Source organism: Mercenaria mercenaria, chromosome 3 (assembly GCF_021730395.1).
Source record: "Mercenaria mercenaria strain notata chromosome 3, MADL_Memer_1, whole genome shotgun sequence".
Lineage (NCBI taxonomy): Eukaryota > Metazoa > Mollusca > Bivalvia > Venerida > Veneridae > Mercenaria > Mercenaria mercenaria.
The window spans coordinates 95,406,211-95,420,101 of NC_069363.1; the positions used below are offsets into that span (position 1 = coordinate 95,406,211).

At 34.1% G+C, this 13,891-nt stretch overlaps 1 protein-coding gene across 1 annotated transcript; it reads right to left on the bottom strand.

Annotated features, from left to right (window-relative positions):
* Nucleotides 1-6,938: 6,938 nt before the first annotated feature.
* On the bottom strand, nt 6,939-10,465 carry LOC128555978 (perlucin-like protein). Its single transcript, XM_053539850.1, has 4 exons — nt 10,111-10,465; nt 9,341-9,426; nt 8,785-8,884; nt 6,939-7,177 (listed from the first exon to the last, which is right to left on the bottom strand). The coding sequence occupies exons 1-4, from the start codon at nt 10,427-10,429 to the stop codon at nt 6,939-6,941; spliced, it is 744 nt and encodes a 247-aa protein (XP_053395825.1). The 5' UTR covers nt 10,430-10,465.
* Between the last annotated feature and the right edge of the window lie 3,426 nt (nt 10,466-13,891).

Consider the following 13,891-nt stretch of genomic DNA (forward strand, 5'->3'; position numbering starts at 1 on the left):
TTTAGTATTGTAAGTTTCCCACATTTGGTTGGAGATGTTCATCGGTTAATAAAGTGTCTCCCTTCGCTTAAACTGCAACAGGGCAGGCACATGTATCATTTGGCTCATCCTAAAAGCAGCACTGTTAGAAATTCATAGTTTTATGTAACTATACCTCATATCGCCCGAAAAAGCGAAGTTATGATTTTCATTTTCTTTCCATATCGCTTGTTAGTGTTAACCTATTTACCAAATTAGCCCGCTCGCTTAGCTCAGAGAGAGAGAGAGAGAGAGAGAGAGAGAGAGAGAGAGAAAGAGAGAGAGAGGGGGGGGGGGGAGAGAGAGAGAGAGAGAGAGAGAGAGAGAGAGAGAGAGAGAGAGAGAGCAGATCCTCCGATCGCGGTGTCTTGAGTTCGATCCCCGTGGCTCTCAATGACGATTAGATAAAAGACATTATGTCTGAAATCATTCATCCTCCAGCTCTGACTCAAGTTGGGAAGTTGGCAATTACTAGTTGGGAATAGGTTTTTACTTGTACATAATGCAGGAACACAGAATTGGTTAATTGTCCGTCGTTATACAACCTTAATACTGTTGAAATACAGCGCTAATCCCAAATCAAACAAACATAAATAATTGCTAAATTATTTCTAAAGTTTACGGCAGGAATGAGAAATACAGTCTGTAATTATCAATTGTGTAGATTCAAGATAATGATAGAGATGTGTAAGTTTTAAGCAACATAGATTTAGGCTTATTTATCGGGAATTGTTATTCTAGCCGTGGGATACCATTATGCACACACTTACTTCCTTTCATAATAATTCTATGACCAACACACCTTGCGAGTCGAACATATATCAAAATTCTACTAACGGTTATTATGGAGAACCGAGAGATGGTACACTTTCTGTCTTTTCCTACTTGTGTGCGTGCGTTTGTATGCTTGTGAGTAAAAAACGGTGCCCTACTGTTTTTAGTGGGTTGCTTGTTCGTTTTTCTATGTTATTTAGTTCGGTGTGGTTGTTCGTTCATCTTTGGTACATGTGTGTTTGTGCTATTGCGGTTTACGTTGTAGTATGATTGTTATTAAGGAACTTGGTTTTCTCTTTAGTTATGCGTCCTTGTTTAACTTTCCTTCCCCAACCCCGACCCCATTTTGCCCCTTACCATTCCTTTCCCCTCCTATATTTTGCATTTAACATAAATAAATATGTACTTGTTGGATGTTTGAAGCAGCTCGTCTGAAATATTTTTCCATTACAGCTTCTTTTTGTTGTGGGCCTGCTTTGCAGGTGCGTGGCTCTGGGACTGTGTGTTTAGAGCTCTGAGCTTCTGAGAAGTCTACCCTTACATTTTATCTTTTGTTAATTATAATTCTTCTGTTCTTTGTTTGTTTTGAGTTTGATACCGTTTTTTCAACAGTTAAGTACTTCAGTCATGTAACGGCGGGCAGTTAACCTAAGCAGTGTTCCTGAATTCTGTACAAACCTGTTCTCTGCAAGTAACTGCCAACTTCCCCACATGAATTAACAGAGGTGGAGGACGAATGATTTCAGACACAATGTCTTTTAACAAATCGTCACGGAGAACATACGCTCCGCCCGTGGATCGAACTCACGACCCCACGATCCGTAGACCAACGCTTCAGTTCTTTATTTAGAACAGGAACTACTTTTGGGAAACCAATTTGATCACGAGCGTAGCTGATTTAATATTTTATGTCTCTCCCCCTTCAAAGAATAACGTACTTTTCTTGTTATAGTTATCATATAATTTCTTTCTAAAATTATGAAATTTATATCTATCTTGTTCCGGAACCACTGTCAGTATATTAAAGACAATGTGTTTTGTTTTATGCCCTTGCTGTATATGTATATGTACCAGGGTTGAAATAAAAGAATAGTTTAGTCGAGTTGAGTTTGCTTTCCCTATTGAGCTAAGCGGGCTGGCTTAAATCACCTGTACCATTTAAAGATGTATCAACAATTTGTAAAAAACCTTTTGTTGAAATCTGAATAATGTGATAATGGCTTACTACTGAATACTTTTTTGAAAGCTTGAAATAAGCTTTCCCGATTGCGGCCTTGATAAGGTCAATATCTAATGGGGGAAAGTGAGCTTGAAAAAAAGAATAAAAAGGTCACTGTTTTCGATGTTTTAATTCCGAAACAAACCGTTAAAGAAACGAATAAATATCAAGTTCAAAATTCCATATTATTTCGTCGTAATAAATCATTATTATACAACATTTAACGCTTAATCATCATTGAATCTAAATGCTACCCAAGTCAAATAAATTTATCATGATCTTTTTCTTCAGCTAAAACTAAAAATGAATGTTTCTATAACTTTTAAATTTACTTATTTGATTTCATTCAAACACAGCACCAGTATACTTTTTACAAACATGAAAACAGAATTTTCGCCCAAAACCTAATAAATTGCAGATATCATAAAAAATTAGTCTTACATGAAAAAGTCATAAAAGAAACAAATATATGTCCTGTTCTAAATTTTGTTAGTAATAGGATGGATTTATGTAGACCCATTATACTTTCGAAAACATGGTAAGAGAAATCTAACACTAATTACATTACGTGGTAAAAATTACATTATACAGTAAATGAATTACATAAACCCTTTATTTTCGGAAATTACATGTCACCATATCCCAATACAAATCAAAGTTAAAGATTAGGTTTTGGGTTGCTATTTTTTCATTTTACAAAATCACATGTACAACACAATAAGCATGTAACAATACTTAAAACTCTCTCTCTCTCTCTCTAATTCGTTCATTCAAATATAGTTCAAAGTGTTTGATAGATACAAGTTATGAAATCATTTCCATTGTCTAACATCTACGTACTTTTATGTGATTTCATGAAAATATCCTTTGTATTTGTGACCGGATTAACCACTTGGTCTACCCTCTTGTCTATACTTTCTGAAATCAATCTATAAATTGTCATTTTAGATCTTATGATATATGGTAACATGTTTTGATCTGTGTCAGTTTTAATAAAAGATAATCATCTTAAACGCTCATATAAATTGTTTTCAAATAAATAATTTCAATAAAAAAGATCTTTTTTTATATATTCGTAAAATACATCATATATTAAATAAGCAGAGAAAGAAACACTTCCTTCCGAGTTTTTCTTATAATTGCACTCCTCTTCCCGTAACAAAATATGATTTTAATACAAATTACCTTTTAAAAATTTCATGATTTTCAAACATTGTCATATTGGTAATAAAATAAACACCAGAAGTTTCATTATTTTTGATTTGTATACACACAAACAAATATATACGTACGTACATATGGACCGACAGACAGACCGACCGACCGACCGACCGACCTTTCTACCTACTTACCTAGCTACTTACCTACCTACACACCTACCCACCCACCCACTTACCTACAAAAAACATACCTACCTACCTTCCTTCCTAACTACATACCTACATACCTACCCATTCACTTACCAACCTACCAACATACCTACCTACATATGTACTTAATCAACCTACCTATCTTTATAAAAACATACATACATAAATACATATATAATGCTTACGGATATTACAACATAAAACATATACGACATTACAACTGTTTTTGTACCCTTCATAGAAGCAATGCAGCATATATATATATATATATATATATATATATATAGCACAATCAGGTTGTATATTGTTATAATAGTGCATCACATTACTTTCTGCTCATTTATTGCTCGTGTGATGTTGGTAAAGACTAATTTTGAACAGCCTTTTAGTTCAGTAACAGCGGCCTGTCACACGGTTTAGCAGATCTGAAGTATTCTCCACAAGCAAAAAGCACTTCTTAACATCAATCTGATGTGCAGGACAAATTTCCTTTCTGCAGAATAGTAGACGCGACACCTCGTATTCCTCATTCTAAGCTAATAATCTGATCTGTGTATAAACTGATAGGCTGTCCTATATATGATCATTTTTTTCAAACAATCTACCAAACAGATATAAAAGAGTTGGAGCTCGATATATGAGCTAATAAACTGAATTATACACAAGGTAATATACTGTGCTATCTATGAATGAATAAACTTTGCTACATATGACCTTATTCTCTAAACTCTATACAGCTAATATATTGTGCTATATATGAATTAATATACTTTACTTTATATGAGCTTATAAACTGTGCTTTAATCTTGAAAACAAAACAAACAAAAAGCAACAACAAGAAAAATAACACGCAATTATGTGTTTAAGATTTCAGGGAAGGATAGTCATTACGAACTTTTAGTAACATCGATCTATCGGGAAATCGATAAATTTGCCTATATAAACAAAAAAGGAAAAAATTACTTAAACTTAAGTAGAAAAAGTTCTATTTGAAAGTCAAAAATTCGATACCCCACAAATTAAAGTTTAATTTATTCCGGATATTATGAATATTTTTTTTAAAAAGAATTTTAATATTTGGTTGGTCCTTTTTGAATTTAAATAGACCCACCTTAGTTCATATATGTTTAGCATTATGTTTCATGTATTAATAAGAAAGTAATTTTTATTGTGCTTGATTAAAGAACTATTAAATACATTTATCTTTGTAACTCTTTGGTTTGATGTATAATATGTAACGTAGATCTATATATAGATAACGTATTCATATTCTTAGATATTACTTTTATTTGACAATTGATAAAGTATTAACTTGTTCCGCTTTTCACTTTAATATCAATTAAACTGCGGCCTGTAAATGCATCAGCTGTTAATTATCGATTTTCCCCTGGCTATACAACAACAACAACAATTAGTACGGAAATCGACGAAAGCGTTCGATAGCAGCGATATCGTATTATTGCTTTTATTGATTTTTATAATAGGTAAAGCTGTCCCGCTTTATCGGTTTAACGATGTTACTAAAAGTTGGCAAGAGGGATCAAATGCCAGAGATGTGTATGGTGGTAGTAGCCCGCAGTATTCCACAGTGGCAAAGTGGTCAGAAGAATTTTAACGTGGACGAAGCTCTTTGGAGGATGACCCACGGTCAGGTCGGCATCACTGGGGCCTAAAAGAAGGGGGAAGCTAGCCGCTGGTGTATTGCTTCTGCATGACAATGCCCCTGTGCACAAGTCAAGACTTGCACAAGCGACTATTCGTGAGTGCAAGTTCGAACAATTGAATCACCCTCCTTACAGTCCAGACCTGGCCCAAAGTGATTATTATCTGTTTCGAAATTTAAAGGCGCACTTGCGTGGATCGAGATTTCAAGATGATGAACTCAAGGCTGCAACAGAGGCTTGGTTTGAGGACCAAACAGAGGGCTTTTATTTCAAAGGCATAGACTGCTTGCAAAAAATGTGGGACAAGTGCGTTGAGGTAAAGGGGGATTATATTGGAAAATAATATGGAAACCATCAGCCTACCTCTATTATAAACCCTTAGTTCTACGAACTTTTTGACCTCCCCTCGTATAGTAAAACAATAAATAAAATTGAAAAAAGGTCCAGGTGCAGTTTCTATATTGACTTTACTGATACATTCAATTCTTTATTTTTTTTTAAAAGCGAGTTTCTCCTTATAAACACAGCTTTACTGTCCTGTTGAAACACAACTTGAAACAATAATAACAGCAGGTTTATTCCAAATTACTAGTATACAACACATTCTTTTAAGAGAGTACTAACGGGTGACTAAGATGTGGTCTTGGCTTAATAAACATGTTCGGCTGTACATTTTTGGTATATTTTATGAAATTCTTTATGAATTTTGATTTTAATAACTATAAGTAAGGGGATGTAAATTGTTGTTATATTATATGAAATTCTTTTAATTTTATTTTTATTTCTAATAACTGTATGTTGCTGGGAGTCTAAGCAATTCAACATGTACAGACATAAAACATGTTAAGGTAGATCTAAACAAATAAAAGATAGATATATAATTGAATAACGGTATTTGCAAGTTGGAAATCTCTTGCCTGAAGATGTCTAACGCTATATCCATTTAATAATACATTACCTGCGATTACGCATAAGGACTTTTGAACAGAAATATCTAACTGAGATGTCAAACACATTTTTCAATTAGCATACTAGTTACATGACTTTAATCAAACAAATTTTTACAATTAGCACACTAGTTACATGACTTTTAATCAGTAAATAGGGATTAGATTGTGTCATCAAAGATTTACTTAGACACCATTTTTTTGTATTACGGGCAGTTTTATGGCAGTTAATTTGCTTACTTGCCAAATCCTGTTTAGGGTCCGAGACGAACCAGTTTTTATGTACGTATTTTTCATTGGTCAGTTGAATTTGTAATAAGATTTTTAGTTGGATAATTTCGAAGAAATCAACCGTTTCCAAATCCTTTATAAGCACATCAGCTACCCCGAGAAAGACAAAACTCTGGTTTCGCAGAAAAATAAATGTTATTGGGAGCTGACAAGATTTTTATTCTTTTTATAAGTAAGTCAAATTTTGTACTCTGTATTTTTTTTCAACTTTGTACAATCTGGATTGGTAACTTTTAAATTTTAACAGAGATCTTATCTTAATGCTAGGCACATGTGTATTGGAATTGTTTGTTTATATCTATCCAGCTATTCAGACAGCTACTCAGTAATTTTGTTCATGTGTAAGATTTGTACTTGTCTAGTCTCTAGGCTTGGTGAATTATTTATCATTTTCTTAAGTTTATTGATCATTGATTGAATATATGTTTGATGTTATGTATGAGATTTATATAGATGTTTGTACAAAAAAAAAAAAGAAACGCTGGCTTCGTAGAAAAATAAATGTTATTGGGAGCCGACAAGATTTTTATTCTTTTTATAGATCCACAGAAATCTGGAAGCATCCCAGAGTACCGACAATTCCCCATCCATACCCAAAATCAATAAGAGTAAAAGCCGTGCAGAAAAAACAACATAAATCTTAAACAACAATATATCAAGTAAACATATTTGAACACACACCTTGAAGTCCACGTTCGCAAATATAGTGCATCTCATTTTCACACCATATATCGTTCCATTCGTCCTTATAATAATACGCACAATCTTCGTCTTTATCATGGGATGGCTGCCCAGGACCCCACACGTTCAAAGAAGGAATCTGTCCAGATGATATCCAGACAAATGTGTCATTTCTTTCCTTGTCTGTCATACCGATCCAGAATCCTGTTGCGGCTAAAAATAAAATAAATTTTTGCCATCTTTTAAATTTTTATGAGAAATGAAATTTGTTTGGTTTAACGTCGCATCGACACAATTATAGGTCATATGGCGACTTTCCAACTTTGATGGTGGAGGAAGACCCCAGGTGCTCCTCCGTGTATTATTTCATCACGACCGGGCACCTGGGTAGAACCACCGACCTTCCGTAAGCCAGCTGGATGGCTTCCTCACATAAAGAGTTCAACGCACCGAGTGAGGCTTGAACCCACATCGATGTTGGGCAAGTGATTTGAAGTCAGCGACCTTAACCACTCGGGCACGGAGGCCCCTCAGAAATGAAACAAGCGCTTTTAGACTGGATTAAGGAATCGAATCCAGATAATGCAGGACGACTAGTTGTCTTGTGTATCTTATACACATTCGGAAACTCAGCCCATAGAAGGTAATCAAAACTTAAAATTATGTTTATGAATAAATGCGCCGGTAATTTTAATATTAACAAGGATCTTATGCCGATATGGTGTCAGTTATTGTGAACTTCGCACGACAGGAGCAGTATAGGAACTTGTCTAACAACAATATCTCACAACACTGAGCACAACACTACACGTATTTTAACGGTCTCAAGTTTGGCACCGTGTCAATACAGCCATCTACCTTATATAATTTTTCCTGCATCTCATACGGGGCATTTGACTGTAAAATGAGGTATATAACCACTGGCACCAGACCAGAAAGAAAATGCCTCTGTACATGTTATTCCCTACCCCTAGGTATTCTATAAGAACCATGGTCATGAACGGGAAAATATACTAACCCATTTCAATCGTATATTTCTCACTTAAAATGCGCAGATCGGTGTATGCGTACCTAGTATATTGAAGAAGCTATTATTTATCTTCCATCCTGCACCAGTAACGTTGTCTCAATATTCCATATTGCAGGGATGCTCCACAAATTTTATGCTTTCGTCAACGTTACAGAAAAACTTGCGTGAACTCCCCTAATGAACATCCGGTCCAGCATTGTGCACATGTTAGGCGACATGTTAACAAACAAAAACAGAATGCAAAATATTCACAGTTAAACAATAAAACTAGAAATGATGAAAGGAATTCATCTTGTATATGACTTTGAATTTGAAATCATACATTGGTAAACATCTGTTCTGTTTATTTAATTCATTTTGCACATTTATGCTGCATATACATATTTAAGCGCAAATCAGAATGGTTTTGTAATCTAGACCGGAACTCTACCAGGGAAGTTCAAGCAAGTTTTTAGTGTAACGTTGAAAAGCTATAAACTACGTGTTGTTTTTCTAAAATAAGAAATACTGAAGAAATGTGACCGGTACACAATGGAAGATAAATTATAGCGTGTTTAATATCCATAGTACACATTTACCGAACTATGTGTTTTAGGTATGAAATGCGCGATTGAAATGGGTTAGTATATTTTCCCGTTCATGACCATGGTTCTTATTGAATACCTTGGGGTAGGGTATAACACGTACAGAGGCATTTTCTTTCTGGTCTGGTGCCAGTGTATATAACGTTCGAGTGCGAGTTCAATGTTTTAAAACCGTTATTATTAGTCGTAGAAACATTTATGCTTACTTGTTTTGTATTTCAAAAGCGGGATATTTGACATCAAGAAGTTGTTTTCTATGATGTCGGTAACCTCGACAAGATCTCCGCCCTTTTCTCTACATGCCTCCTATAAACATTTGTGAAATTGAGAGTTTAATTAAGTACATTAGATTTTTCAGTCCTCTGCAACTATTATTAAACACTGTCAAGCTATACGAATAAACCTCTCCACAGAGATTACCTTCTTTAAAGTTCTTCTACTTAAAGTCAAATGGCTTTATAACTACACGGAACAATGCTAATGTCAGAAATTTTACAAAACTGCTAAACTATTTGCACTGTTAGATGTCTCTTTACTGTACCAGGAAATCATTGCAAAGGAGATTGATACAGAACGACAAGGTAGCCTTTCAACTGTCCCAGCTGTCTTTAAAGCAAATGCCATAATCTGCGATTATATAAAACATACAGAAAAAAATATCTTTATGTTATTAAATAAATCTATAGTGTAGAATTACGGCCGGTCTTTTTACAGATTTTATCAACACGGGAATATCTTTTGTTTGTACAATTTTCAACATACCAAAGCAATTGTCCATGATTTTTTATCAGAACTGATGAAATAACAGCTCCATCTGTCCTGAATCCAGCTTTGAGGACATTTCATTTCTGCAAGTAAATATTATCCAGTAATTACAAGAACTTATATAATACTTGGCCTAACTACTTCAACATTCTATGTTTGAGTTTTAAGATATAGTAGTCTGGTGAACTGAATAGCCAATAAATACTAGGTCTAATTACTTCAACATTCTGTTTCAGAGTTTCAAGCTGTAACAAGATTTGTCTGGTGAACTGAACAACCAAGGAATTATATGCAATGCAAAAAGTCTACACTGCGGCCATTGTGACGTCACGTAAAGCAGTTACATTGTACACAAACAAAACGATAAAATGTAATGGGGCGGATATGACAAAATTTTTGATTGCCGCCTGCTTAAAACGCAGACCTTGGCTCATAATACCGCAAATAAGCACCATTTCCGCTTCGGTTTGATTTGAAGTTAAAACAGGACATATGCTAGATTGGTACTTGAAACATATAAATTTTAACACATTTTCATTTTAGAGCCTGTAATTGTTGTTTGCTATGTAAATCAAAATGTTAAGAATGTAAGAATGGATAAAATTTCAATTTACTTTTCATTTTGCATTTATTATCCACGAGTATCCAAGAACATATTTACCCATGACATATACCACAAACGTTTCTCCCACTAGAATTAAATGATTTTACAGATTTGAATGATTTAAGAAAAAGAAGTGCTTCTTATTAAAAGAGTTAAAACTTACGATCCTGTACAAAGCATGTCGAGCTACTTAGGATCTCAACGCCACTGCCAAATCCACCACAGCCGATACAGGTGAGTAAATCCGGTTGATAAAAGATGGCATGACACAATTTATTCTTGTAGCAAATCTTAGAACATTCAACAGATGTTGAAATATTTTCTGCTTGAAAAATGGTGTCTTCTGCTACACATCGGACACCATCAAGTTTAAAATCTCGACGAAACTTTGTTAGAGCTACACTTAACGTTGTTTGAAAACTGACAAATGAAACAGAAAAGAAGAAAAATAAATAAACATCATTATACGCAATGACGTTCATATCGTCTTTCTTTGTACCTTTTTACGGAAAAAAATATTCCAGCACAATAGTTTTTTTCATATTATTTTATTTTATTAACTTAAAGTAGAGCTCTTTAATGAAATTAAAATCTCACGATTGAAAGTGATTTTGCCTACAACAGGATATTTTCTAATACCACGACGCTAAACAATCAACCTCCGCGCAGCTCTGACGTATGTAAGTTCAAACGATATTTCTTACACATATTTAGAGCTCCTGACAGAAACGGTATAGACAATGTTAAAATCAAGCACAAGATTGGCCTGGCGGCGGAACTACTTAATCAATACCGGAGCCACTTTGAAAATATTGATTGTATCACCCCTGGTTCAATGAACTTTTAAAAACAAGAGTATGGTAAAAAAAAACACAAAAGAATACAACAACTGTTTCCAAATACCGTGAGCTGAAACAATTGTTAAGAGAATTATTTCCTTAAAAATACAGTCCCTAAGCATTAACCTTTACTTACTGTTATTAAACGTATTATAAGTGTAAATTAAACTTATCCTAATTCAGACGGACGCTATAACTGTTACACCTTCTTAACATTTTAAGTACTGTTTCTATTTTAAGTTCAAATGAAGGAATGTAATGTTATTTAAATTTTGAACAGATCTTTGGCATCAATTACGTTTTGCTCTTTTCATTACCTGTTATTAACAGTCAATTAAACCAAATCTACCATATCCTTTTCTGTTTGTGATCTATGCTTACAAAAGTAACTTCAGGACTTTGTTTCCGCAGCAAATAACATTTTTGTTGCATATTTAAAAACATTATGGTAATATTTCTAATCATCATATCCAGTTGAAAACCTAGACATTAGTTTGTAATATCTCAATGATACCGAAAACGTACGAAATCATAATCATTATCCCTGTGCACATGTACAGAAGAAAATGTGGGATTTTTAAAAGGGAATATTTTCTATTTTCTTAATTGAATTAGTCATAGGTTTTCATGGCCTGACAACAGTTGGAGAAGGACAGTTACTACTAAACCGATCATCTTCTCCATAGAATCGAATATGCAAGCGCCAGTGCTTGAGGTACTTGTGATCTCTCTTCGGGTTCACCCCCCCACCCCCTTCCCCTCCCCTCTATCTTCTTGGCATAGATAAATATGTACTTGTCAGATGTTTGAAGCAAACCGTCTGTAATATTTCTCCATTGCAGCTTCTTTTTGTTGTTGGCCTACTATGCAAATGCATGGCTTTAGGTGCTCTATGCTTCCGAGAAATCTACCCTTACCTATTATATTTTTGGAATTATTCTGCTTAAAGTAATGGACGACTCTCGAGTACATCATTTGATTTACCAGTTGACATCTTGAGAAACGAGAGTAAACTTCAAAATTTAATGAAAACAAATACCCCAGCCATTAATAAGACATACACGAATTTAATTATCATTGCAATTAACAGAAGAAGCAGCCCCGGGTTTCGAATTTAAGCTTGCGTAGTGAAATGCAACTGAATTTAAGCTTGCGTAGTGAAATGCAACTGAATTTCAAGTTGCAAGTGAAGATTTCATGAACATTTTTTATCATTACTTTTGCTGTTATTTACGGTGTTCCGTTTGGACCATAGATATTTATTCTTCTGAACCGCATATCTCAAAGTCGAAATCACGAAACTACGATAATGAGAGTCGAAAACACAATGGTGAAAGTCAAAATCACAATGGTGAAAACTCGAAACTAAGATGGTGAAAGCTACGATGATGAAAACGCGATATCATTTCGCGTTTCACCATCGTGGTTTCGTGTTTTCACCATTGTGCTTTCGACTTTCGTCATCGTACTTTTGACTTTCAACATCGTAGTTTCGACTTTGATCATCGTGGTTTCGACTTTCACACTCGAAAGCCGAAAGCACGATGACGAATGTCGAAAGTATTAATATCAAAATTCGACGACTGGATTCCGTAGAAAACAATAAAAAAAAACAATGATATTAAAATTATTTAAGTTAATTTAAAATTGTCAAAAACATCGTACTACATAAACTCTTAAAACAACAAATTAGAAGCGTCTCGAATACTATATGTATTTCAGCAATGTTTTGAAGAAGATGAATTATTCAAGTAACTGATTTCAACGTCTAGACACCCAAGGTTTCTGTGAATATTAGATGAACATGATGATTTTTTTTATTAACTTTCAAAGAATTTAAGCAGGACTCTGATGGATTTCATGTTTCTCTTCTGACAAAACAATATAAATGTATGCTATTAGCAAAGTTTCAAGAAACCATTCTGCACACAAATCTTACTGTTCTACGTATATTCTATTCCTTTTCACATTTCAAGAATCGTTATTCAAATTGGGTAAATATATTGTAAACGTGATAACATCTTTAAGCCTTAAAAGCCGCGAATAAGCAATATTAAGAGCATTTATCTAATTATTCCCTCCAAGCTTTTCTTTAAAAAAATGAAACCATTCTTTTAGAAATGGTTAATTATCTAAAGGCAGACAAAAAACAAAGCTTATTTATTATTATTTCCTAATTAAACATCTTATTTTTTCAACAACACCATACCATAGACAATTCTGCATTGAACTGGTTAGAGAACATGTTATTTTCTCTGATCTCTACTGGAGAAAGCAGGTCCTTGGATCTTGACGAGTTCGTGAGTTTGATCCTCGGGCGTGGCTAACGTTCTCCGACACGGTTACAGAAAACGTCGTGTTTAAAATCATTCGCCCTACACTTCATGTTGAGATGTTGAATATAACTCGCATAGAGCAGATTAGTACGGGCACATCATCGAAAAACATTTGTAAACACTATATTCCCCAACCCTACATGTTACATAATTAAAACAAAATACAATCAAAGGTCTGAAAGACCTGAGAATGCGCTTCTGGCTGTTGAGAAGAAAGAATCACTCTAAGGTATACTGGGGCAATGATAGTTCAGGATGTTGAAGTATATTAGGTTATTAAACTTTCTTGCTCTAATACATTTACTCAGCTGAAAAGTCATATTTTACAACCGATATGTATTAAAAGTATTAAAATGAACAACGATAGGTAACTTTTTGATCTGTTCTTAAGTTTCTTAGCAAAGTAGAAAAAATAAAATATCTTAACATTCGCAGTGGAATAGTCCATCAATAGCGTCATGCTGATAATTTGATCGATCAACAGCTTTATCATTGATTTAACATGCCAGTTTTCTTTTCATTTTTGAGCACCAAATACGAGAATGATATCCACTGGAAGGTAATGTGGTATATTATATTATGCTATAACTACAAACAACACACACTAACAATAGTATTAACATAATCCTTTTTACTACTGTGATTAGGGCTTGAGGATGCATTGAACCATATATATAGCTGGGTTGTTTATTTTAGAAACAATATACATGTAGTATAACCATATTTTAACATATCAAAACAATACGAAAGGTTTAGCCCGAGTGTATTA

Coding starts and splice junctions, on each gene's coding strand:
- LOC128555978 (XM_053539850.1), bottom strand. CDS start 10,429: ATGAACGTCATTGCGTATAATGATGTTTATTTATTTTTCTTCTTTTCT. Junction 9,427..10,110: donor GACATGCTTTGTACAGGATC/GTAAGTTTTAAC, acceptor ATTTACTTGCAG/AAATGAAATGTCCTCAAAGC. Junction 7,178..8,784: donor GCTTTTGAAATACAAAACAA/GTAAGCATAAAT, acceptor TTTTATTTTTAG/CCGCAACAGGATTCTGGATC.